Source organism: Carcharhinus amblyrhynchos, chromosome 29, assembly GCF_965287045.1.
Source record: "Carcharhinus amblyrhynchos chromosome 29, sCarAmb.v2.hapA, whole genome shotgun sequence".
In the NCBI taxonomy this organism is placed as follows: Eukaryota; Metazoa; Chordata; class Chondrichthyes; order Carcharhiniformes; family Carcharhinidae; genus Carcharhinus; species Carcharhinus amblyrhynchos.
The window spans coordinates 5851591-5878805 of record NC_137352.1 but is presented as its reverse complement, the minus strand read 5'-3'; the positions used below and the strand labels follow the sequence as shown (position 1 = coordinate 5878805).

At 43.8% G+C, this 27215-nt stretch overlaps 1 protein-coding gene across 2 annotated transcripts in view; it reads right to left on the bottom strand.

The window, feature by feature from the left end:
• LOC145359859 (marginal zone B- and B1-cell-specific protein-like) overlaps nucleotides 1–25982 on the bottom strand; it is a 33826-nt gene extending 7844 nt beyond the window's left edge. The window contains exons 1-4 of one of the 2 annotated variants that reach the window (XM_080214681.1): nucleotides 25792–25982; nucleotides 25341–25460; nucleotides 3582–3962; nucleotides 273–394 (exon numbers count right to left, since the gene is read on the bottom strand). In XM_080214681.1, coding sequence (XP_080070807.1) covers nucleotides 273–394; nucleotides 3582–3806 — 347 coding nt within the window. In that variant the 5' untranslated portion in view covers nucleotides 3807–3962; nucleotides 25341–25460; nucleotides 25792–25982. Of the gene's footprint in view, nucleotides 1–272; nucleotides 395–3581; nucleotides 3963–25340; nucleotides 25624–25791 lie in introns of those variants that run through there. The other variant, XM_080214682.1, reaches the window with a different exon arrangement.
• Nucleotides 25983–27215: the final 1233 nt, after the last annotated feature.

Genomic DNA, 27215 nt, shown 5'->3' with positions numbered 1-27215 from the left:
TATAGATACAAACTCAATAGTATAGTATAGTTTGTATGTATATATGGCCTGTTTGTGAACAGAACTCCCACTCACCTGATGAAGGGGCAGTGCTCAGAAAGCTTGTGGTTTGTGCTACCAAATAAACCTGTTGGACTTTAACCTGGTGTTGTGAGACTTCTTACTGTGCCCACCCCAGTCCAATGCCAGCATCTCCAAATTGTAACTATTTAGGACAAGCAGAGCAAAGGCATGTTTCATTTTGCATAAAAGTTGAACTGACAGAAACTCACTTTTCCCAACTCTGGGAGCAGCATTTCTCCAAAGCTTCGGTGTAATCGGATTCAGTCAGAATGGCTTTTCCCTCTTTCACTGCAGAGTTTTTTGATTCCCACTTTGAAAGATATTCCTGCATCTTCACAAGACAGGGGCAAACAATAAATGAAAAATTAATTTAATAAAAGGTCAATGTTTTTAAAAGAAAAGTTAAGTTAAGCCAGCCAGTTCTTCCAAAAGTTAACAATAGTTTTCCGCCTGCATTCCTTATCATATTGGAACAGCGATCCCTCATTTCTCACCCCAAGCTTCTTCATTAAGAGTATATGTCTCCTGTGGTTTTAAAGTCCTATCACACCTATCATATTACCCTCAACTTTCAACAAGCTTATGGATAAAAGCAACTGCCCTCACTGATGTCAGAGAGTTTTCTATTCCCAGCAGGGTAAAAGAGGATAGAATCATAAAATCCTATAATGCAGAAGGAGGCCATTCGGCCCATCGAATCTGCACCAACCACAATCCCATCCAGGCCCTATCCCCATAACCCCCATGCATTTACCCTAGCTAGTCCCTCTGACACTGAGAAGCAATTTATCATGGTCAATCCACCTAACCCACACATTGTTGGATTGTGGGAGGAAACCGGAGCACCCAGAGGAAACCCACGCAAACACCGGGAGAACATGCAGACTCCGTGCAGACAGTGACCCAAGCCAGGAATCGAACCTGGGTCCCTGGTGCTCTGAGGCAGCAGTGCTAACCACTGTGTCACCGTGCCACCCGTTATTATATTTTATTCTAATGTTCTGTCCAATGAAAATAAAATTATCTGAGAAAGGACAGGTATTGTCTAATACGACTAGAAGGTGCTGCTTCACAGGACACATTTAAAAATTTTTCCAGCAGAAATAGCGAGGGGGATTGAATATAAAAGTAGGGAGGTCTTGCTGCGGCTGTATAGGGCATTGGTAAGGCCGCAGCTGGAGTACTGTGTGCAGTTTTGGGCGCCGCACTTACGCAAGGATATTTTGGCCTTGGAGGGAGTGCAGAGGAGGTTTACTAGGCTGATGCCAGAGTTGAGGGGGTTGAGCTATGAGGAGAGGCTGAATAGATTGGGTTTGTACTCGTTAGAGTTTAGAAGAATGAGGGGAGATCTCATTGAGACGTATAAGATGATGAATGGGATGGATAGGATAGAGGTGGAGAGACTCTTCCCGCTCAGAAAGGATAGTAGGATTAGGGGGCACAGCCTCAAGATAAAGGGGGGGGGCGGTTTAGAACGGAGTTGAGGAGGAACTTCTTCACTCAAAGGGTGGTGAATCTCTGGAATTCTCTGCCCGTTGAAGTGGTGGAGGCTACCTCGCTAAATATTTTTAAGATTCGGGTTGATGGGTTTTTGATAAGAGAGGGGATTAAGGGTTATGGGGAGAGGGCGGGAATGTGGAACTGAGCCATGACAGATCAGCCATGATCTTATTGAATGGCGGGGCAGGCTTGAAGGGCTAGATGGCCTACTCCTGCTCCTATTTCTTATGTTCTTATGTTCTTAAATACATTTTAACATATACTTATTGAACTAGTATATCTCCTGTCTGGGAACTATGAACTAGATTGAAGTGGTTTTTGGAGCAAGCAAGGAGATGGATTAGGTGCTTACCCCATCCACTCTGCGTATTGGCTTTGTAACTCTGAGAAAAGAATAACTTAAAACAAATACTTATTCTTGCTGAAAAAAGAGACATGCTAACGAAGCTTTTCGTCTGGTACTCATCAGAACAGATTGGCAAGAATATCAAATCTAAAGGGAACAACAGTTTTTTTTATAAGTTTATTTATTTGTCACAAGTAGGCTTACATTAACACTGCAATGAAGTTACTGTGAAAATCCCCTAGTCCGACGCCTGTTCAGGTACACTGAGGGAGAATTTAGTATGGCCAAAGCACCTAACCAGCACATCTTTCGGAGGAAACTGGAGCACCCAAAGAAAACCCACACAGATACAGGGAGAACAGACAGTGACTCAGGCTGGGAATCGAATCCGGGTCCCTGGTGCTGTGAGGCAGCAGTGCTAACCACTGTGCCACCCTATTCACTTTATACTGAATGAGAAGTCAGTGCTGATTGGTTGGTAAGTGCCTGATTAATGGAGGCCACTGAGAATGTACAGAACAGTTAACTGCCAAGCTTTTCTTTAATTTCAAATCAAGGAGGCTAAATCTGATTGGTCAAGGTAATGCTCTGCGGAATAAACCAGAGAGTCACAGTCCAAACCTCTGTTTAGCTGAAAAAGGTGCAATGCATGCATATGCTCTTTCTGTTTGCAAACTCAAATTCCGTACTGCCAAATGACTATAAATACTTATTACACAGAAAGATGCCATCCATAACAATTAGAATACTTGTTAAATGATTGCACTTAGCTTCTAACATCACTCATAAAATATTTATAGGATCAAGAGAAACATCACTCATGATTTTTTTTAACAAATTCAAATCTGCCTGTAGGTTCTGTTGTGGGACAGTCCCGCCTTATCTTTGCCACTGAATCATCCACAATGCTCTTCCTGTGAATGGTGAAGCACTCAAAATAAATGTACCAGTTTCATTTCTAAAACTATTTAAAATTTAGTGAAACTACTATTACTGAAAATAAAATTCAGCATTTTATAGATCCAAGTTTTCCTTTGCACACAAAGGAATACTCTTTCCTGCTCTACTTTACCCATGCAGCTAGATAGGAGTGAAAGCAAAATACTGGAATCTGAAACAAAAACAGAAAATGCAGGAAAATCTCAGCGGGTCTGACCGCATCTGTGTAGCGAGGACAGAGCCAACATTTCAAGTCAGGATGACCCTTCGTCAGAGCTCAATACACAGATATGAGTAGTCTACTTTCATTTGTGAAGCCAATTAAAAATAACTTACAATTACATTGTGCCTTTCATGACTTTAGCACATCACGAAAGTCCTTCATAGTCAAATAAATACTTTTGAAGTGTAGCCGCCATTGTAATGTACTGTTTTTCAATAACCCAATAATTCATGTTTTTAAAGCATAATAATAAGTTATTTAGTTAAAAGTTTTGCATTTTTCAGTTACTGGATAATTTCAATCTTTGTTTGGGCAACAACTTTAAATTAATATTTCTAGACTGTAAAGCTTGTTGATATACTTGGCTAAATTAAATGACATGAAGGAAATGATAGCTAAGTATAAATAGAAAACTGAGATGTAGAAAAAAAATCACTATCTCTGTGAGTGGATACCAAAATATAGATGTACAACAAAGAAACCAGTAATTGCCCAGAACACTGAACCTACCTGATAAGAAATTGCTCTGCAGGAGTCACACTTCAAATAATCAGGCATGTGGTTGGAGTGATACTCCTCGTCATTCAGATTAGGTGATTTCATCTCAATTGTCCCCGATTCTTGAAATTGCTCTGAACTTTGAGAAGCATACTCTCCCCGCCTCCACTTCTGCCCAACTCCACTAATGCCATCGCACAGATACACGGTTAGAACTGCTGCAAAGAGAAGACTCATGGTGGCCACAGCGATAGTTATTGGCAATGGGTCCAATCAAGGGTTATTGGATGTACTGGCATTAAATATTTCAAATGCTGACGTGGTGTTACTCTCTCTCCTTGTACTACACCAATCAGGAAATGAAAAGCAGCAGCTGTGTGATTGTAAAATGTGCTGGAGGACAAGAAGAAAAACACTCTTTATAGAGGGGTCCTTTAATACATTAAATCAACCTTGAACCAAATTTTCTCTTTTCCCCCCCACTCCCCCCAAAAATCAAACACATCTGGTTCCGGGTTAAATAATTATAGTTTTAAAGATGATTAGTATGTCTTAGAGGACATTTAGCACACTCAAGAACAGTCTTCTACTTTTCTATTGTTCTTGTCACCTAAGCACATGGGCTATCTCCTACCTGGGAGGCAAATGACGCCTCTCACCTTTATCAATCCTAATCTGATCTAGTCAACAGATGATTCTGCCACTCAATTACACTCCCTGCAGGTGAGAAACACCTGCGCAGGAATCCTCCGACCTCGCCCACGGCTGGAAGTTTCTGGTGCCGCTACATTGATTGGAGTTTTGGCTGAACACCAATTTCTCCATTCTCGCTGGTAACGGGGCAGGAATGGAAAACTTGTAGATAGCCTAAGCACACACCAGCATCTCAGTATGTTCCTGTGTCATGTTTCACACCAAGATTGGTGGGACGGCAAATTGCGCGGAGGATGTGGAGAGTCTGCAGAAGGATCTAGATAGGCTGGGCGAATGGGCCAGGAAATGGCAAATGGAATTTAATGTTGGCAAGTGCAAGGTGGTCCACTTTGGCAGGAATAATGGTAGGAAGGACTATTACTTACGTGGCAAAAAACTGCAGCAGGCGACGGTGCAGAGGGACCTCGGGGTCCTTGTGCATGGGTCGCAAAAACCCAGCCTGCAGGTGCAGCAGGTGGTCAGGAAGGCAAATGGGATGCTGGCCTTCATAGCGAGGGGGATTGAATATAAAAGTAGGGAGGTCTTGCTGCAGCTGTATAGGGCATTGGTAATGCCGCAGCTGGAGTACTGTGTGCAGTTTTGGTCGCCGTACTTACGCAAGGATATTTTGGCCTTGGAGGGAGTGCAGAGGAGGTTTACTAGGCTGATACCGGAGTTGAGGGGGTTGAGCTATGAGGAGAGGCTGAATAAACTAGGCTTGTACTCGTTAGAGTTTAGAAGAATGAGGGGAGATCTCATTGAGATGTATAAGATGATGAATGGGATGGATAGGATAGAGGTGGAGAGACTCTTCCCGCTCAGAAAGGACAGTAGGACTAGGGGGCACAGCCTCAAGATAAAGGGGGGGCAGTTTAGAACAGAGTTGAGGAGGAACTTCTTCACTCAAAGGGTGGTGAATCTCTGGAATTCTCTGCCCGTTGAGGTGGTGGAGGCTGCCTCGCTAAATATTTTTAAGACACGGGTTGATGGGTTTTTGATAAGCGAGGGGATTAAGGGTTATGGGGAGAGGGCGGGAAAGTGGAACTGAGACATGACAGATCAGCCATGATCTTATTGAATGGCGGGCAGGCTCGAAGGGCTGGATGGCCTACTCCTGCTCCTATGTCTTATGTTCTTATGTTTTGTCTTTGATGCACTGTTCAAAGTATGTGAAATGTTATGAACTCTGTAACAGTTTCAACTGAATGTAGAGCCAGTAGTGATGCGAAAGATAATTATTCAAAGTAAATTTATTCTGCAGAATACAAATATAAAGATCAGAAAGTACAGGTATGAAGCTGATATTAGTTTAGTCAACACCAACAAAGCTCAACTGATTTAATGGCTCCTAAAATAAAGTGTATTAATCACAATGAGCGGGTCACTTTCAAAGGAAGTCTAAAATGAAATAAAACTGAAATTAAAAGTCTAATAGTGAACAATTGTCATGGGTGGTATAGTGGCTAGCACTGCTGCCTCACAGCGCCAGGGACCTGGGCTCGATTCCTGGTTTGGGTCACTGTGTGGATTTTCCACATTCTCCCCAGGTCTGCATGGGTTTCCTCTGAGTGCTCTCATTTCCTCCCACAGTCTGAAAGATGTGCTAGTTACATGCATTGACCTGGACTATGGCGACTAGGAGAATTTCACAGTAACTTCATTACAGTGTTAATGTAGGCCTTACTTGTGATTAATAAACTTTTTACTTTACATTGTCAATTGTTGTAAAAACACATCAGGTTCACTAATGCTGTTTGGGGAAGGAAATCTGCCATCCTTATCTGGCTTGGCCTATATGTGTATTGACTCTTAAATGCCCTCTGAAATGCCACTCAGTTCAAGGGCAGTTGGGAATGAACAATAAATGCTGATCCAGCCAGCAACGCCCACATCACACGAATTAATTTTTAAAAAAACTGGAAACCTCCAACCTCGTCCACCGCTGGGATTCTCTGGTGCTGCTGCAGCGAATGGAGTTTTGGCTGAGGGCCAAATTCTCCACTCTCACTGGCAGAGGGGGTGGGGCGAATGAGATCAGAGAATCCTGTCCAAAATATATTGATCAGGAAACCTTCGCCACGTATGATCTTCTCTATCAGACAAATTTCAATCAGTTGGTCTCTTGAAGGAAAATTCTGCATAAATGCTGTGTTCCCAATGGAAGGAGTCTCCAAGTTTAAAGTCTTTGTACGCTGCCTCATTTAAATCAATGTTCTGAAAGAAATGGCGGAGGTTATAGTGGATGCCTTGGTGGTTATTTTCCAGACGTCGCTGGATTCCGGGGAAGTGCCGGAAGATTGGAAAACGGCTAATGTTACGCCGTTGTTTAAGAAGGGTGCCAGGCAAAAGGCGGGGAATTATAGGCCGGTTAGTTTAACGTCTGTGGTAGGTAAAATGTTGGAATCCGTCATTAAGGAGGAAATTGCGAGGCATCTTGAAGGGAATTGCTTGATAGGGCAGACGCAACACGGTTTCATTAAAGGGAAGTCGTGTCTGACAAATTTACTGGAGTTCTATGAGGATGTGTCTAGGGCAGTGGATAGAGGAGAGCCGGTGGATGTGGTCTTTCTGGATTTTCAGAAGGCGTTTGACAAGGTACCTCACAAGAGGTTATTGCAGAAGGTCAGGGGACATGGAGTTGGGGGTAGGGTGTTAGCGTGGATAGAGGATTGGTTGTCAAATAGGAGGCAGAGAGTGGGGGTCAATGGGTGCTATTCGGATTGGCGGTTGGTGACTAGTGGGGTGCCCCAGGGGTCGGTGCTGGGGCCTCAGCTATTTACCATTTATATAGACGATCTGGAGGAGGGAACCGAGTGCAGGGTGTCGAAATTTGCTGATGACACCAAGATTGGGGGAAAGGCAAATTGTGCGGAGGGTGTGGAGAGTCTGCAGAAGGATCTAGATAGGCTGGGCGAATGGGCCAGGAAATGGCAAATGGAATTTAATGTTGGCAAGTGTGAGGTGGTCCACTTTGGTAGGAAGAATGGTAGGAAGGACTATTACTTACGTGGCGAAAAACTGCAGCAGGCGACGGTGCAGAGGGACCTCGGGGTCCTTGTGCATGAGTCGCAAAAACCCAGCTTGCAGGTGCAGCAGGTGGTCAGGAAGGCGAATGGGATGCTGGCCTTCATAGCGAGGGGGATTGAATATAAAAGTAGGGAGGTCTTGCTGCAGCTGTATAGGGCATTGGTGAGGCCGCAGCTGGAGTACTGTGTGCAGTTTTGGGCGCCGCACCTGCGCAAGGATATTTTGGCCCTGGAGGGAGTGCAGAGGAGGTTTACTAGGCTGATACCGGAGTTGAGGGGATTGAGCTATGAGGAGAGGCTGAATAAACTAGGCTTGTACTCGTTAGAGTTTAGAAGAATGAGGGGAGATCTCATTGAGACGTATAAGATGATGAATGGGATGGATAGGATAGAGGTGGAGAGACTCTTCCCGCTCAAAAAAGACAGTAGGACTAGGGGGCACAGCCTCAAGATAAAGGGGAGGCGGTTTAGAACGGAGTTGAGGAGGAACTTCTTCACTCAAAGGGTGGTGAATCTCTGGAATTCTCTGCCCGTTGAAGTGGTGGAGGCTGCCTCGCTAAATATTTTTAAGAAGCAGGTTGATGGGTTCTTGATAAGAGAGGGGATTAAGGGTTATGGGGAGAGGGCGGGAAAGTGGAACTGAGCCACGACAGATCAGCCATGATCTTATTGAATGGCGGGGCAGGCTCGAAGGGCTAGATGGCCTACTCCTGCTCCTATTTCTTATGTTCTTATGTTCTGTTGGTCTCAAGCAGCAGATACTAAGTAGCTCTTTCCAGCCCCATATAATTTAAAACAGGAAAAACCAGTAAGAAATATAAGCACAAATAGCAGCTGAGTCATCTGGCCTTTGTGGGCAAATTTAAACCGTTTTGCGGGACGCATGTGGACAGTGACTTGCAGATTTCCCTATCTGAAATAATTTTGTGAAATTCCAGAGCATTCATCTATCTCCATGGATAGGATTTTACGACCTCGCTCGTCCCGAAACTGTGAAAACCCACCCAAGGTCAATGGGCCTTCCCATTATCCGTCCCTCACCCGCTCCGATTCCCGTGGCAGGCGGGGCAGTAAAATTCCAGTGATATATCTCCATTATTCATCTCCAACCCCCTGCACCCAGCCCACTGGTGCAGGAATCACCTGCCTCATGTTGGTAATCAAAATTTAAATTACACCCAACCATTTTCTAAACCATAAATTTGTCCAGCTAATTTCTGAAGCAATAACCGACACAGCATCCAATGCTTTTATCAGCATTCTGTTCCACAGCTGTGCAACAGTAATCTTTTAAGTTTCCAAGCTTTCTGAAGTATATCCAGTTTAAAACTAGTCCTGTTTTAAGCCCAATTTGAAGAACCAGTTATACATTTCCACTATGCCTGCTGCATTTAAATAGAGTTGTCATCTGATTGACGATCGCTCAGCGTTCTGTTTTAAACCGACCATGTAATTTAAGAAGATACTTTGAGTTTTAGAGTTTCAGCCCTATTTTCATCTGGTTTTCTGGCCTTGGATTATGTCAAAATCCCCAAAATTTACCAACTTTACAGCTGAGACTCTAAACTTCGTCAGACTTTCTCTGACATGAGGCCTGAGTTTTGCTGCCTTTTTGAAATTCTGTGCATGTGTAAGGGTTGATTAGTATTCAACTTCCTATTTGGCTCTGCTTGTAGTCAGCTTCAGATGGGAGTTATTTTCAGTATCAATTCTATCTTTAGTTTGTTTCTCTAATTTCTGCATGTGTTTTGATACAGGGACTGCAAGGGGAGAGATAGCTCTGTGCACCATTCCCTATTTAGACAGCAGATGATTACAGCTACATTGATAATGGATTCACTTGAAATTTTCAACTATGAGCAATGATTGCACCCACTCTTGGTAATGAACAGATGTGCTTCATAATCTTTTACATACATTCTTTTGTAATATACATAATAGCTTATATTTAAAATTTTAAAACTTTAAAATTAATCTGTCATATAAAGAATTAAAGACAAAAATGGTGAGTCAATTTGATCTAATACCTCTTGTACTACTAGCCCAGTAGTCAAACATCCAACTACGTTATGAATACCTCTGTGGTTTGACTGTGTCCGAGTAGATTGTTCCTAACATTTGTCACACTGTAAGATCACTCATTCAAATGTATTTCTAATTCATTTAAATTTATGCTTTTTGATTTCTACCACTCTGCCTTAATTGAAAAATATTCTGCGCATACCTTACCTACATGAGAATTTTTTTTTATTATAGTCTAGGACGTAAAGCATGATCTTAGAAATGTTGAATAGTAAAAACAGCATAGAATAGAAGCAGGTTATTTGGACAATCATGCCTACAGAATCATAAAAACCCTACAGTGCAGAGGAAGGCCATTCAGCCCAACAAGCCCACACTGACAACAATCCCTATTCTCATCACTCTACATATTTACCCTGCCAATCCCACTAGCACTAAGGGACAAGTTATCATGGCCAATTCACCTAACTTGCACATCTTTGGAGTGTGGGAAGAAACTGGAGCACCCAGAGGAAACCCACACAGATATGGGGAGAACTTGCAAACTCCACACAGTCACCCAAGGCCAGAATTGAACCCAGATCCCTGGCTCTGTGAGGCAACAGTGCTAACCACTGTGCCGACCATACACATGACAGCTTCTATAATGTGTTTTGAAGATTATCAAGTCAGTCCTTGAGCCAAATAATAGCCTATATATTGCAGTCAAAAAAGTGCAATAATAGCCTAACATGTCTTTAAAAGAGCTAGAGTTCTAGCAAAGCTGACAGGAGTCATAAAGCATTAACAGAGGTGGGAAACATACAAGAGCTAAGAGCCTGCAGTTATCTGAGGTGGATCAGAGAATCATAGAATCCCTACATTACAGAAGGAGCATTCGGCCCGTTCAGCCTGCACCAATAACAATCCTGCTCAGGCCCTATTCTTATAACCCTACATATTTACCACGTTAGTACCCCTGACACTAAGGGGCAATTTAGCATGGCCAATCAATCTAACCCAGACATCTTTGGAAAGAAATCATAGCACCAGGAGGAAACCTACACAAACATGGGGAGAATGTGCAAGCTCCACACAGACACCCAAGGCTGGAATTGGTCTTGGGTCTCTGGCGCAGTGAGGCAGTAGTGCTAACCACTGTGCCGGCTTAAAATAGTAATATTTTAATTTTGGGAGGGAACAGTCAGAAAAAGTTTTCATCGCTTTCATATTTGATATAAATTGATAAACAAATGTGCCTCGCAATGGAAGTGATCCAAGCAAAATAGGGTTTTAGATTCAATCGCCAATGCTGAGTGTGCTGACCCACGCTGGTGGTGGCAAGGGCATTATCATTCACCTCAAGGGGAACAACAAGAAAAAACAAGTCAGCCAAGCTTCACACCATGGATTCCTATCCTATGCCTCCTGCTATAAAAGAGCTTCTATGAATGCCATGAAGAGAGTACGAGTAGGCTGAGATGTCAATTTAGTTGACCTGGCCTCAACGCTGAAGTTGGCCCCTTGAGGAACAAGAGGGTGATAAACATCCATTGATCACCACAGCAAGAAGCAGCATGAGTGGAGGAATTTAAACATAGTCAAACACCTTCAAACAGTTGGGGGTCCCTCTAGGTTACCATCCAATCACTCAGTGGGTAGGGAAGTCCTAGAAAGAAAGTCCTGCATTAACAAAGAACCTCAGGACCTTCTAAACACCTTACAATCAATGAAATACTTTTTGAAGTGTATTGACTGTTAGAATGGAAGAAATGCATTATCCAATTCACACACAACAAACTCCTACAGCAATTATGACCTGGTAAGCTGTTTTTAAACACACTGGCTGAGAATAACGTTGATCAAGACACTGAGGAGACCACACATTTTTTTTCAAAACCTGGGAAAATAGAATCAGAGGCCCTTTGGCCCATCAAGTCTGCACTGAAAAGCGAGAAACATCTGACCTCTCACCTAATCCTATTTACCAGCACTTGGCCCATAGCTTTGAATGTGATGACATGCCAAGTGCTCATCCAAATGTTTTTTAAAGGGTGTGAGGCAACCTGCCTATACCACCCTCCCAAGCAACACAAAACGTCTCAAAGCTCTTCACAGGTGCAATTGTCAAACAAATTGAGACACCAAGGCACATCGAGCTAGCAATAGTGGGACAGCTGATCAAAATCTTGGTCAAAGATATAGGTTTCATGGAGTGACTGAAAGGAGGTGAGGAGTGGTAGAGTGAGACAGATGGAGCTAAATTTACAGAGGTTAAAGCCCAGGCAGCCAAAGACATGGCCAACCAATGGTGGAGCAGTGATAAAGAAGGGCACAATTGGAGGAGTGCAGAGACCTTGGGCAGGATTTTCAAACCGCACTCGCCCAAAGCCAGAATATCCCGCCCGAAGTCAACACACCTTTGTACAGTCCATGTCCACCTTTGGACCTTACAGTACGGTCCACAAATTCCTTCCTGCTCTATCTACTCTACGAAAGGTATGCTTTGTCTGTACAGCACCCAATAAAAAATGATTTTAACTGTATCCCAACATATGCGGCAATAATAAATCAAATCAAAATCAAATGGGGGACACGGCACTATGATTCCCATGGTGGTCAGGATGGGAAAATTCCATCCCTGAAGATGGTCATAGGGCTGGAGGAGATGTTGAGGGAGAGGGCAAGACTATGGACAAGCAGTGGCAAAAGTCTCAACACAAATTAGAGAGTGGGCAAGGAGACTGGTCACTATGAGATGGACGCGCATGGCAGCCATGAAGGACAAGATGGTAACAGGAACAAACCAGTCCTAACTGAGGGCAGAATCAGACTATAATCCAGACAGCCTTCTTCCCTGCTGCCATCAGACTTTTGAATGGACCACCTTATATTAAGCTGATCTGTCTCTGCACTCCAGCTATGACTGTAACACGACATTCTGCACCCTCTCCTTTCCTTCTCTGTGGATGATACATTTTGTCTGTATAGTGCGCAATAAACAATACTTTTCACTGCATACCAATACATGTGACAATAATAAATCAAATATTGAGTTGATCATTCTCTACACCCTAGGTATGACTGTATCACTACATTCTGCACCCTCTTATCGTAGAATCCCTACAGTACAGGCCATCAAGCCTGCACTGACCACAATCCCACCCAGACCCTATCCCCATAACCCCACATATTTACCCTGCCAATCCCCCAGAATCTAAAGTCAATTTAGCACGGCCAACCAACTTAATCTGCACATCTTTCGGATTGTTGGAGGGAAGCCGGAGCACCCGGAGGAAACCCACGCAGACATGGGGAGAAGGTGCAAACTCCGCACAGAGACCGGAGCGGGGAATCGAACCCGGGTCCCTGGCGCTGTGGGACAGCAGTGCTAACCACTGCGCCAGCTTTCCTTCCTGCTCTACCTACTCTATGAAAGGTATGCTTTGTCTGTACAGCACCCAATAAAAAAAAGATTTTAACTGTATCCCAGCATATGTGGCAATAATAAATCAAATCAAAATCAAATGGGGGACACAGCATTCGAAAATTGCCTGAAAAATAAAAATCCCCCGAAAGCTGGCAGGGTCGGTTTTAAACAGATCCCTGGTGGAGATTTTTCGATACAGACTGTGGATTGACGCTCTATCTGCTGCAGGAGGGAGGATTTAGGGGTTATTATGAGTTGACAGCCCCTCTTTCCGCACCGCCCCCCGCCCTGAGGTAAACGCCGCTCTCACCGCCTTCCCCTCCGCTCACTCTCCCGCCCGAGCCCGAGGACCCGCCCCCCCCGCGCGCCGCCGGCCACCATTGGTCAAAACCTAACCCACACCGCCTTCCTATTGGATGATAGGATGAAAGCCCGCCCCTCCTCCCGCCAGCATCAGCCAATCCTTCATCACATTACTCTCACCCGGCACTCTGATTGGCCTAGAGCTGAGATTGACGTGACTTTTGACCAATCACCAAGGTTCTGGGGTGGATTGACGTTGATACCACCCAATCAGGAGCCAGGTGGAGCGGCAGCGGCAGTGCACGCGGGCCGGGCATGGGCTCAGTTCAAAGGTCAGAATGCAGGGAGAACTGGTCAATGGGCTTGACAGAGTCAACTGAGTCCAATAGAGTGGGACAGCATGGTGACATGGTGGTTAGCGCTGCTGCTTCACAGCTCCAGGGACCTGGGTTTGCTTCTTGGCTTGGGTCACTGTCTGTGTGGAGTTTGCTCATTCTCCCCGTTTCTGCGTGGGTTTTCTCCGGGTGTTCCGGTTTCTTCCCACAGTCCAAAGACGTAGGTGGATTGGCCAAGCTAAATTGCTCCTTTGTGTCCCGGGATGCATGGGTTAGAGGGATTAGTGGGTAAAATATGTAGGGATACGGGGATAGGGCCTGGGTAGGATGGTTGTGGGTGCAGACTGGATGGGCCAAATGGCCTCTTTCTATACTGTAGGGTTTTTATGGAGTGAGGATAAATAACAATACCCTGAAATAATTAAAGCTAATGTTCCGGGGACCTGGGTTTGAATCCCGCCACGGCAGATGGTGGAATTTGAATTCAATAAAAATATATCTGGAATTAAGAACCTACTGATGACCATGAAGCCATTGTCAATTGACCATCTGGTGCACTAATGTCATTTAGGGAAGGAAATCTGCCGTCTTTACCCTTCAGGCCTACATGTGACTCCAGAGCCACAGCAATGTGGTTGACTCTCAACTGCCTTTGGGCAACCGGGGATGGGCAATAAACGCTGTGCCACCCATGCCCCACGAATGAATAAAACAAAAAATTCACACATTCCAGAGCCATCTGATGCACAATGGTTACCAATGGTGTTTGAGCATATTGTTAAGGTTTCATCATATATTTTTCAATTCTGGTACGAGGTATCACCTGAAAATTTTATCACTTGATATCCCAACTGCCCTGTATCCACCCTTCCACAACTGACCACCCAACACCAACCTTTAAGACATCACACTTTTTCACCTCATGCAAGCAGCTCTTCTCATTACCCAAATAGATAATTCTACACCTCAAGACCACTCGATTAGCAAATTGAGAAGACTGAGGGGTGGTCTGATTGATGTGCACAAAATTATGAGGGACGTTGATAGGATAGATAAGAAGGAACTTTTCCTCTTAGGAGAGTGATCACTAGCCAGGAGGCATAGATTTAAGGTAAGGGGCAAGGATCTTAGAAGGGTTTTAAGAAAACATTTTCACCCAAAGGTTGGTGGGAATCGCTGCCCGAAATGGTGGTAGAAGCGGCGATTCTCACAACATTGAAGAAGCATTTAGATGGTAACTTCAAACATCGTAGTATTCAAGTTTATGGACCAAGTGCTGGAAAATGCAATTAGAAAAGAAAAGTGTTTGTTGGCTGGCAGCGACACGAAGGGCCAAAGGACCTATTTTTATGTTGTAAAATTCCAGAATTTTCCCAAAAAAATGACAAAGGGTGCCATCTTACCAGCCGTTCACGCCATGCTCCTACTGCAGCGAAGTTGGAGAACGTGGCACCCAGTCAAATCTGCATTCAATGCAGCGGGATGGGAAAATCTTGCTGGCATGAACGGCTACTGTAACATTCCGGCCATATGTGTCTTTTTGGGCAAGGCAACTGGTGTGATCCGTGCAGGACATGCCAGCATGAACCCATTCGCAATCTTTCTGCACTGTCATTTATTTGGGACCAGGGCATCAGTTTGGAAGGGGACGGGGAGCCCAAGCATACTGGCAAGCCTGGATTCACAGAGATAATTCTCACCCGGCACCCCACCATCTCAAAGTGAAATTGAAGATACCCCCTCCCCACTCCTCCTCCCTCCCCCGCCGCAAATACCGAGGTCCCGTATTTCTCCCCCCCCACTCTCCCGTCCATGCCTGCAAGCATCTACTGCCCGTTTCCCAAACATGGATCGGGATCGGTGGCCTGATCTCTCCCCCTACAAGTGAACATAGCCTGCTAGCCTAATAAGTATCACCCCCTAGGACTCAATGGTTGTAAAGTGCTTTGGGCTGCACTGAGGTTGTGAAAGAAATTAAGTAAATTTTCATTTCCTTGACATTTTCCTCCACCTATATTTTTAGACATAATGAAGTGTACAAAGAACAATGACAAAATGTCACCAGTAACCCTACAATCTTTCTCCTGGCTTTTGTTTCCAACCCATACCTGGAGATGAATCTTAAGTTCCAGGAGAGTTGACTGCCGCATCCAACTGCTGCACCCAGTCAAACAGCCATTTCCCTTTCTCCAATATTTTTATAGTAACTGTAATAAACTCAATTGTTCAAGCAACTAATTAATTTTTAAGGCCTTTAAGGTTGGCTTGCAACAGAATCTTAATCACTTTATCTTAATTTCTGAAAGTTCCAAGTCAGTCCTGAGGTGTTGACAGCCTGTAAAGACTTGACTACTTGTTAAGACTCGCATTCCAACCATTATCTTGTAATTGAGCTTGTGTCTACATATGCCCTGTTTTGTGAATCGAACTCTTCACTCACCTGATAAAGGGGCAACACTCCGAAAGCTCGTGCTCCCAAATAAACCTGTTGGACTTTAACCTGGTGTTGTGAGACTACTTACTGTGCCCACCCCAGTCCAATGCCAGCAGCTCCACATCATAGCCATCTTGAGCCCCAGGAAGATTCCATAATTGGAAGCAATCAGGTACAAACTGATATATTCCACTGAGATTTATCTGCGTCTGCTCCAAAGACAAATCACATAGCTGAAATGTTAATTCTGTTTCTCTCTCCCTAGCTGCCTGCTGACCTGCCGAGTATTTCCAGTATTTTCTGTTTATATTACAGGCTTCAAGCATCTGCAGTGTTTTACTTCTGAGACCCCGTGAACTCGTGACGGAATAGCAGATATTGTTCCATGATAACCTCAATGTGAATTTCGGAGTCCCTTTGGAAGACAGAGTGCAAAGGGCAAATGATGCCAGAGCTATATAAAACAATTGTTCAGCCCTGGCTGAATTCTGGGCACTACACTTCAGGAAGATTTTGGAGAGGGTGCAGAAGAGATTTTTGAGAGTGGTTCTGGACAATGTCCCCTCTTATTTTCTTCTCAGAATGCACATGCAATTTGCTTTAGTGTTATGACCCCTGTACAGTTTTTTACAAGTGTGGTAATTCAAGGTAGCCAATGTGGTCCCTCAGGGATTTTGAGATTGCTGTGCCACTGTGCAATTTAGAGGGTAAGAAGTCTCACAACACCAGGTTAAAGTCCAACATGTTTATTTGGCAGCACAAACCACAAACTTTTGGAGCACTGCCTCTTCATCAGGTGGGTGGGAGTTCTGTTCACAAACAGGCCATATATAGATACAAGCTCAATAGTATAGTATAGTGCCACCTGACGAAGGAACAGCCAGTTCTGAAAGCTAGTGGCATTTGCTACAAATAAACCTGTTGGACTTTAACCTGGTGTTGTGAGACTTCTTACTGTGTTTACCCCAGTCCAACGCCAGCATCTCCACATCAATATAGAGGGAGCATTGGTTCCAGGGATGAGAGATTAGTTACTTGCAGAGATTAGAGAATTTGGGGTTGTTTCCCTTAGAGAAGGCTAACAGGAGATTTGATCATTCTTTTTTAATCATGAAGAGTTTGGACAGAATAAATTAAGAGAAACTGTTTTTAAGGGCTAAAATGTCACTAATCAAAGTGATTGACGTGAACCCACAAGGCATTATCTTCAGCAAGAAGCAGCCCATGTCCATGTCCGGAAAGATTTGGACAATACCCAGGCTTAGGCTGACAAATGGCGAGTTGCATTCACACCAAACAAGTGCCAGGCAACGAATATCTCCAACAAGAGAGAATCTAACTACCATCCCTTGACATTCAATGACAATGCCTTCACTGAATGGCCTACTATCCACATCCCAGGAGTTACCATTGACCAGAAACTGAGCTGAACCGGCCATCTAAATACTGTGGCTACCAGAGCAGGTCAGAGGCTGGGAATTCTGCGGTGAGTATTTCATCTCCTGACTCCCCAAAGCTTGTCCACCATCTACAACGCATAAGTCAAGACTATGATGGAATATTCCCCACTTGCCTGGATGAGTGCAGCTCCAACAACACTCAAGAAGTTCACCAACATCTAGGATAATGCAGTCTGTTTGATTGGAACTCCATCCAACATTCAACATTCACTCCACCAACCACCTATGCAAAGTGGCAGCAACATGATCCACCTACAAGATGCACTACAGCTACTCATCAAGGTTTTTTCAAAAGCACAATCCAAATCCACGGCCTCTGCCACTAAGAAGTACTTGGGCAGCAGAGGCATGGGAACAACACCGTCTTCAAGTCAAACGCCAATTATACAAGATTACCAGGAGAGACAATTACTCACAAGAGGACGTGTTCAGAAAGATTCACTGGCAAGTAGCTCTAAACTGGTTGAAACCAGACCAGGTCAAGTACCAAAGAACGCTTATGTGCTGTACATTTTATATTCTAATCAACATCACGTAAATGTGACAACAATTTGTCAATATGTTCTGGTCATTTTTAATTAATATATAACATATTAATCCATGGAGTCATTTTGCAAACTGTGAAACTCTCTGAAGTGAGTCTACAATAGTATCAGTGTTCTTGGCACAGTTTTTTATCTCACTATCATCACTTCTGATACCTTTTTTATTAGTCATTTACATTGTGCAGTGTTCTGATTTACTGGCCCAGGGCCTGGAACATACCATGCCTCTCAATAGAGATCATTAGTCCATTAACGTTTGTTTGTTAGTTCTGATCTTGACCTGAATATGGCCACTTGGAAGCTGCTTATATTGCAGATTCTTCATTTCAACATTTTAACACTGCAGCAATAAAAAGACACACAAGCAGGGAAAAAGGAGGCACACCTTATCAGATAAAAGCATCAACATTTATGTATTTTCCTTAACTTTTCCAGAAGAAAAGCTGCAATTTATTTACAAATCTACTGTAATTGTGATTCTTTTTTCACAATGAGTGAGTTCACATTACAACTGGACTAAAGGTCAGACCAGGCAAGGACAGTATATTTCCTTCCCTAAAGGACATTAGTGAACAAACTGGGCTTTTCTGGCAATGGTTTCATGGTCATCAACAAATCCTCAATTTCAGATATATCTTAGTGAATTTAAATTTCACCATCTGCTATGGTAGGATTCGAACCTGGGTCCCTAGAACATGAGCTGAGTTTCTGGATTAATGGTGGAGTGATAATGCCACTAGGCCATGGCCTCCCCAGATTTCACGTGAGAGAAGTGTTACCTTCCCTCGGGTGAAATTTGGCCATTTTGAACGACAGGAAGTTCACGTGTGTGACAATTGGCAGCGTTTCTAAGTATGGCATTGCAGTTATGGCTTGTTGTCACTTGAGTAGTTTTAAAGATAGCAGTTTGTAAAACTGTGTGTGACAAGCAGTTCCAGCTTCAACCAACAGGAACGATTTTGATCAAGTTCTAGTTGATCAAGTTGTATCGAGAAAAATACAACCTATGTTTTATTTACAAGGATTGCATCTTACTTTTTTTACACATCATCAGTATTTAAAGAATAGTTAGAAGTCCACAGATGAAGCTATGAGGAGGATGGCATGGTGGCACATTGCTTAGCACTGCTGCCTCACAACACCAGGGTCTCTGGTTCAATTCTGGCCTTGGGTGACTGTCTGTGTGGAGGTTGCACATTCTCCCTGTGTCTGCATGGGTTTCCTCTGGGTGCTCTGGTTTAGCCATGACTGTAACACTACACTCTGCACTCCCTCCTTTCTTTCTCTATGAATGGTATGCTTTGTCTGTATAGCACGCAAGAAACAATACTTTTCACTGCGTGTTAGTACATGTGACAATAATAAATCAAATCAGGAATGAGACTCTGGAGTGTGAATGGTTTTCTTTCTGGGTCAGAGAATTTGGATATTATTATCATTCTTTACTATTAACATTGGGTGTCGGATTAGCTCAGTTGGCTAGATGGCTGGTTAGCAATGCTAACAGTGGTGGTTTCAATTCCTGTACTGGCTGAGGTTATTCATGAGGGCTACACCTTCTCAACCTTACCTTTCACCTGAGGTGTGGTGACCCTCAGGTTAAATCAGCACTGGCCAGCTCCCCCACTCAAAGGAGAGAACAGCCTATGGTCATCTGGTACTGTGGCAACTTCACGTTTTTTTCACAACTAGTAATTAACAACAGCGCCAGCGACCCGTGTTTGATTCCCATCTTTGGTCACTGTCTGCGTGGAGTTTGCATGTTTTCTCTATGTCTGCGTGAGTTTCCTCCAGGTGCTCCAGTTTCCTCCCACAGCCCAAAGATGAGTGGGTTAGGTCAGACTGGCCATGTTAAATTGACTCTTAGTGTTGGGAGACAAGCTAGGATAAATATGAGGGGCTACAGGGATAGGGCCTGGATGGGATTGTGGTCAGTGCAGACTTGATGGGCTGAATGGCCTGTTTCTGTGTTGTAGGATTCTATGATTCTATGAAAACTGGAAATAAGAGTTGAAACTTAAATTGTATGGTACTTCTTTTAGGCTCAGGTGATGCAGGTGTCTGTGTGTGTCTAGAAGATTGGGCTGGGTTCATCTGTCATTGGCATCATGTGACAGCACTATGCCTTTAAGAAATGTATTTTATGTAATGTTTCTGGTGAAGGTTGTGCTCATACTTCAATTCTGATTACGGTGCCAGTTGTCTACAGCCAGCAGCTCACATGCTGAGTATGCAGAAGGTTAATTGCTCCTAATTATTGGAGTGTTTATTTTAATCTGAGCTAATGCATTATTGTTACTCTTAGGGTTGATCCCTGGGTTTCAGCGTAGAGATTCATTAGGTTGATTGACAAGAAAATCCTCCATGTGAGTGGAGCTAGGCTTACAGAGAGGAAAGAAAACAAGCAATTGCTATTTGAATTTGAAAATGAGCAGTAGCATTCCCCCCCACCCCCGACTCTCTCTCTCTTCCTGGAAATTGAAGTCAGGGGACCTGCTTGAAAATAGGTATCTCTCTCCAGAGGTCTGAAAAAGGCAAGAAATGTTTTCTCCCCCTCTCCATCACTGGAGTTCTGCTGTGTGAAAACAGGCTGTTCTTTGGAGGCTGATGTCTGAGAGTCAGAAGGTGGGTGCCGCTCTGTATCTCTGGCCAGAGGGGTTTAAAGGATAGAGGACTGGGAATTCATGTAAGCCTGTGCATCTTACTACTTAATTCTACAGAGAAGTTTACATCTATGAGGATACTGCTTAAATTGGAACTAATAAAAATATTTAAGAATAACATCTTGTCATGTTTAAGTATTTCAGTTGGTTAAAGTTTTGTGAATTCTTTTTGTTTTTTTTAACTGTTGTTTATTAAGGTTTGTTTTTATAAAAGCTTTTTACTGGGTCAATAGAATCACACCTGGAGCGAAACACCTTATGCTCACCCTGATGTCCAAATCAAAACAATCGAGGTCTAGGCTAATTTCATAATATACCTTAGAGTTTCTGATCTGGTTCCTAACTATCATTATATGGGATATTAAACAATATCATTTATTTTCTTTTTGACAGCACAACTGCATCCAGCTCAACCCTTCTCTTCTTTCTCTGATCCATGTAGAATCATAGAATCCCTACAATGCAGAAGGAGGTCATTCAGCCCATAACGTCTGCACTGGCCATAATCCCACCCAGGCCTTATCCCTGTAACCCCTTGTATTTACCCTGCTAATCCCCCTGACGCTAAGGGGCAATTTAGCATGACCAATCCACCTAACCCGCACATCTTTGGAGTGTGGGAGGAAACTGAAGCACCCGGAGGAAACCCACGCAGACATAGGGAGAATGTGCAAACTCCACACAGACAGCGACCCGAGCCAGGAATTGAACCTGGGTCCCTGGTCCTGTGAGGCAGCAGTGCTAACCACTGTGCCAGTGTGCTGCCCATGGGAGCATATTACAATATCCAAATTCTCTTTCCACTCTGAAACTTTGCTCCTTTGTAATTTTAATAGATTAGAATTCAGAACCGAGCCCAAAGAGGGATTTGTTTTTCTCTAAAGGGAATTGGTTATGCAGCATTCGAGGAGAAGTCACTCTCACTTGCCTAGTCACTTCCTTAGAATACAGATATTTCTTGTTGGGGTGGGTTGACCAAATAATTTAATCAAACGCTTCAGTAATCTTCCATCAACTGGATATTGAGGAAGAATTCAAAGCTTTGTGTGTGTGGGTGTTGGGGCTTTTCTTTCAATATTACTTATCAAAAGTCCTTCCAATTCCTCTTTTGAATTCTTCGATAAGCTGATTTCTGTTTCAACACTTTACCCGATCTCCTATATCATTTCAGCGTTCATTTATAAGTGAGAGTCTATAGAGTACATATCAACAAACTACCTGACCATAGGTTGATCCCAAAATGACCTTACACACACATATCTTCTCCAAGACATTTGTACACACACATATATACACAAACATACACATATAGAAACATACAAACACAAAACATACAAAACATAACATAAGAACATAAGAAATAGGAGCAGGAGTAGGCCATCTAGCCCTTTGAGCCTGCCCCGCCATTCAATACGATCATATGTACAGACATGAAAACTGACACACAAATACAAACACACACACACATATATAAACACACTAACACAAAACACAAATCCACAAACATATGCACAGACATGCAGACACAAAAGATGGGATTTTCCGGCTGCCTTTGTATCAAGACCAGAAAATCCTGCCTGATGTCAATAGACCTTTGTATAGTCCCGTCCTGTCTGCTACGCTTCCTGTGGCACGTAGGATGGGAAAAGTCCACCCAAAAACACACACACACACACACACACACACACACACACAGACTCACACACACACACACACACACAGACTCACACCCACACACACACACACACAGACTCACACACACACACACAGACACACACACAGACTGACACACACACATACAGACAAACACACATCCACACATACAGACACGTGCACACGAACATGTTTCTCCAGCATTTTTTGTTTTTATTTCAGATTTTCAGCATCCGCAGTATTTGCCGTTTATCTTATTGACCTGGTCATTATTACATTGCTGTTTATGGGATCAAGCTCTGTAAATTGGCTGCCGTGTATATATCACAACAGTGACTGCACTCAGAGGTACATCATTAGGTGCATGGTGCACCTTTGAGATTTCTCAAGGCCAATTGGTGCTCAGCTTGTTATAAGAATGCCAAACTTTCCACCTTTCTGGCACAGTTCAACAGACAGTAATCAGGGCTGGAAGCTTTCTCTGAAATCTCCATTACTCATCCTGAGAACAGAAGCAACTCTTTATCTGGCTAAAATCAGCAGAGACCAGGATTGAAACTGAAACCTTTCTGTTGCGTGATTTTGTTAAATTTTAAACAAATAAATTATTTCTTGAAGATTCCACTTTTGTGGGTCAGCTCTTGCTAGATTTTGAGTCAAATGCCAAACCTCAAGCCCCGGGCTGCCCACTCAAGTTGACTATTCGAGGAAGAGAAGGGAAATTTGAAGGGCAGGTAAACAGATTATTCATTCCAAGAATCTGTGATGACCGTGGGTGGCATTTGTGTCTGAGTCAAAAGGTCATATGTCCAGACACTTGGGCATGTAATGGAGGCTGATATCTCAATGCAGTAGTGAGGGAGAGCTGCATTGCCAGGGGCTCTGATCATTAAACAGAGGCCTCCTTTGCCCTGTCTGGTGATTGTAAAAGAATCCCCGATACTATTTTGAAGGAGAGCAGGGGAGTTCTCCCCCCGTCCTTATTCTTCAGTCAACATCATGAAGAAGGAAGGCAAATGATCTGGTCATTTATCCCATTAGTTAACCCATGGGATCTTGCTGTTCACAAATTGTCGCATTTGCAATATTACAATTTTATGACTAAACCTCAAAAGCATCTTATTGGCTGTATTGCACATTGGAACCTCCCGAGGTTGCAAAAGATGTCATGTAACTGCAATTTTTTTCTTTTGCAGTTTGTGGAATCTTAGAATCCCTACGTTGCAGTAGGAGACCATTCAGCCCGTCGAGTCTGCACCGACCACAATTCCATCCAGGCCCTATCCCCATAATACCATACATTTACCCTAGCTAGTCTCCCTCACACTAAGGGGCAATTTAGCATGGCCCATCCACCTAACCCGCACACCTTTGGACGGTGGGAAGAATCCGGAGCACCCGGAGGAAACGCACACAGGCACAGGGAGAACATGCAATCTCCACACAAACAGTGACCCAAGCCAAGAATCGAACCTGGGTCCCTGGCGCTGTGAGGCAGCAGTGCTAACCACTGTGCCACCATGCCGCCGTGCCACCTATCTTGCTGTGCACAAGCTTCCTCGCAGATTGAAAGTATTTCATTGGCTGTGAAGTGCTTTGGGATGTCCTGAGGATATGATGAGGTGCTACGTAAATACAAGTTCTTTTCTCCCTTAAGCACTCTTTGGAATTTAAGCATTTTTGAGAGTGATCTTTGAAATCTTTGCCAGTTTGCTCATCCATTTTTTTGTACTGATCTCTCAGCTGATGAAAATGGAGGATTCAACTTTCAGGTGCTGCCGCTGAAAGACCGTGATCTATCTTCCTTTTCTCTTTCTCTCTCACATTCACACCATCCGCTAACTAAGAACATGGCTTTTTTGTAATTATTTTTGAACATACGGACCCTGGGATAAAAATCCTGCTTCTTGTCACTGCCAGGGAACCTTACTGAAAGATGTACAGGGGCGATGTCAGGGCAGAAATAAATTCAAACATGATGCCCCACCTGGTCAAATAACCTGAAGAAACTTTTATCAGGTTGCATCTAGAATCCCTACAGTGCAGAAGGGGGCTGATCAGTCCATCAGACCTGCACCGTAAACAATCCCACCCTATCCCTGTAACCCCTGCTAATCTCCCTAATATTAATGAGCAACTTAGCATGGCCAATCCACCTAACTCACACATCTTTGGACTGTGGGAGGAAACTTGAGCACCTGGAGGAAACCCACGCAGAGACAGAGAGAATGTGAAACTCCACACGGACGTTCACCCGAGGCCAGAATCGAACCTGGGTCCCTGGCGCTGTGAGGCAGCGATGCTAGCCACTGTGCCGCCCATTCAGGCATGTTTTCTCCTTCATTCAGATAAGAGTGGATTGGCTGCCTTCTATCGATCCTGCCTGATTAGCATTCCATTTGATTTCACCATGAGAATCTGGTGCCAAGCTGTTCAAATGCACACATGATAACTGATGAATTGGAAGAGGTATTGGAGGGTGATTGGCAGGTCAGCAATCTGTAACAACACCAGGAAAAGAGAGGAGGAATCTGTTGGGGAAATGAGACAGAACGAACCTCAATTTTGATGAAAAGTGCATACAGGTTGATGTTGGATGTGGGAGTTTGCTGCTCCCCGCTTGCAGTTACCTTTCCTGCGAGGTAAAAACGACTACACTTCAAAGGCATTCCATTGGCTGTAAGGCCATTCGGGATGTCCCAAGCTTGTAAAAGTGGCTGTAAAAAAGTAAACATTTTCGTTCGCTTTTCTTCCCTATTTGATATTTAAATGGTTCGGCCTGAACTGAACAAATGTGTCCAATTCTGGGCCCTACGGTTTGGCAGGGATGTCAAGGCCTTGGGAAATAGAAAGGAGATTTACAAGAATAGTAACCAAGGATGACGGGCTTCAGTCAACGTGGGGAGACTGGAGAAGTTCTCATCACAGCAGAGAGTGTGAAGGGGAGATTTCATACAGATGTTCAAAATTCTAAAGGGTTTTGAGAGAGTGGTTGAGGGAAAATTGTTTGGCAGGTTGATAACATCTGTACATAGATTTGAAATAATTGGTGAAAGAAACGGGGTGGATGAGAGTTTTGTTACATCACTCACTAGTTGATCTGATCTACAACACATTGTGTGAAAGGAGGGTTGAAGCAGATTTAAGTCTAACTTTCAATGGGATCTATACTCAAAAAGGAAATATTAGCTGGACCATGGGGAAAAGAGCAGGTAGAGTGGGACTAACTTCCAACGGTGGGCTGAATGGCCTTGTTCGGTGCTCTGCGATTCAATGATCTTGTTGCTTGTTGAACTTGAAGATGTAACAGAATACCTTGTCTTTAATTCCCCTTTAATCTCTCAGGATCTGACTCAGGAAAGAGAAATTTAATGACAAATCATTAAAGCACTGGCATATACAATCTGTTTTTCCACTTTCAATCGGGTTGAACTCAGTTTCATGGCTTTATGTACAAAGCTGATTCGACTTTCTGTGTACAAGTCGAATTTTACAATGTGTTCAACCAAGTCAAACAGGCCTGACACTGATTTTAACCAATAACCTAAAGCTTTGATGACAATCCAGTTTAACATTCACCCTGCATATAGTCATTAATTAATGACTGCCAAAACAAGGAATAAAAATCAATTGTATAAAATGGAAAACTTGCAAATGCTGGCAATCTAAAATGACTCACCTGACAAAGGGACAGCAAGCGCTCCGAAAGCTCGTGGCTTTTGCTACCAAATAAACCTCTTGGACTTTAACTTGGTGTGGTGAGACTTCTTACTGCGACAATCCAAAATAAAGGCAGAAAACACTCGATTACCACAGAGTAGGCCCCCCGGCATTCGTGAAAAGACAGATATGATAGTTATACAGATGGCAGCAGCGAGTGGCAAGGTGGCACAGTAGTTAGCACTGCTGCCTCACAGTGCCAGGGACCTGGGTCTCATTCCGGCCTTGGATGACTGTCTGCATGAAGTGTGCAGGTTCTCCCCAAATCTGCATGGGTTTCTCCCGGGAGCTCCGGTTTCGTCCCACAGTCCAAAGATGTGCAGGTCAGGTCGATCAGCCATGCTAGATTGCGTCCTAGTGTCCAAAATGTGTGGCTCAGGGCCATTAGCAAGCTAATTATATGGGATTACGGGGATAGGACCCGGGTGGGATGTTCTCTGTCAGAGAATTGGTGCAGAGAATTGGCCCTGAAAGCTTGTGCTACCTGATGGGCCAAAGGGCTGCTTTCTGCACTGGAGGGATTCTATGATTCTATATGCCAATGAGGGATACACCCATCCTAATAGAAGGTACACACCCAGATAAAAAGTACACACACCGCGATGAAGAGAACATACACCCTGGTGAAGATCATACTGGTGTAACATACACACTTTAGTTAAGAGTGCTCATGTGGAGAAGAAACTCACATTAAGAACGATAACATCAGGAACTCATTCTGTGAGGTTAGACATGTGATTTTTACCAGTCCTTTCATATTTTCAATAAAGGCTTGCATTTCTGTAACACTTTTCACAACCAACCATCTCAAGTACGTTTTTGTTTCAGATGTACTCACTGTTGTAATGCAGGAATCTCAGAAGATAATTTACACTTAATAAGCTTTAATAATATAATAATTTGTTTTTTGCGATGTTGGTTGGGGGGGCAATTATTGGCCGGGACACCTGGGAGAACTCCCCTGCTGCTCTTTGAAATATTGCCATGGGATCTTACGAATCCACTCGAGGAGGTCGTGTGTGTCAACTGGAAGATGCCCCCTCCAAACAGCGCAGCACTGTGAGAGTGCAGCACTCGCCTGGTACCACACTGGGAATGCTAGCCTCGGCCTTTGTGCTCAAGACATGCGATGTGAATCTAGAACTTTGTGACCCAGAGGTGAGAGTTCTACCCACCACACCATTGCTGACACTCATTGTAAGGAAGCCTTCGTCAGCACAGAAAGAGAATGGGCGGGATTCTCCAATCTCGTTTGTCCTTGCCCCGTCGCCAGAACAGAGAATTTGGCACTCAGCCAAAACCTCACGCACTGTAGCAACACCGGAGGATGGAGGATGCGGATGGAGTCAGAGGTTTGCAGCAAGTCTGTTTCTATTCTGCTAG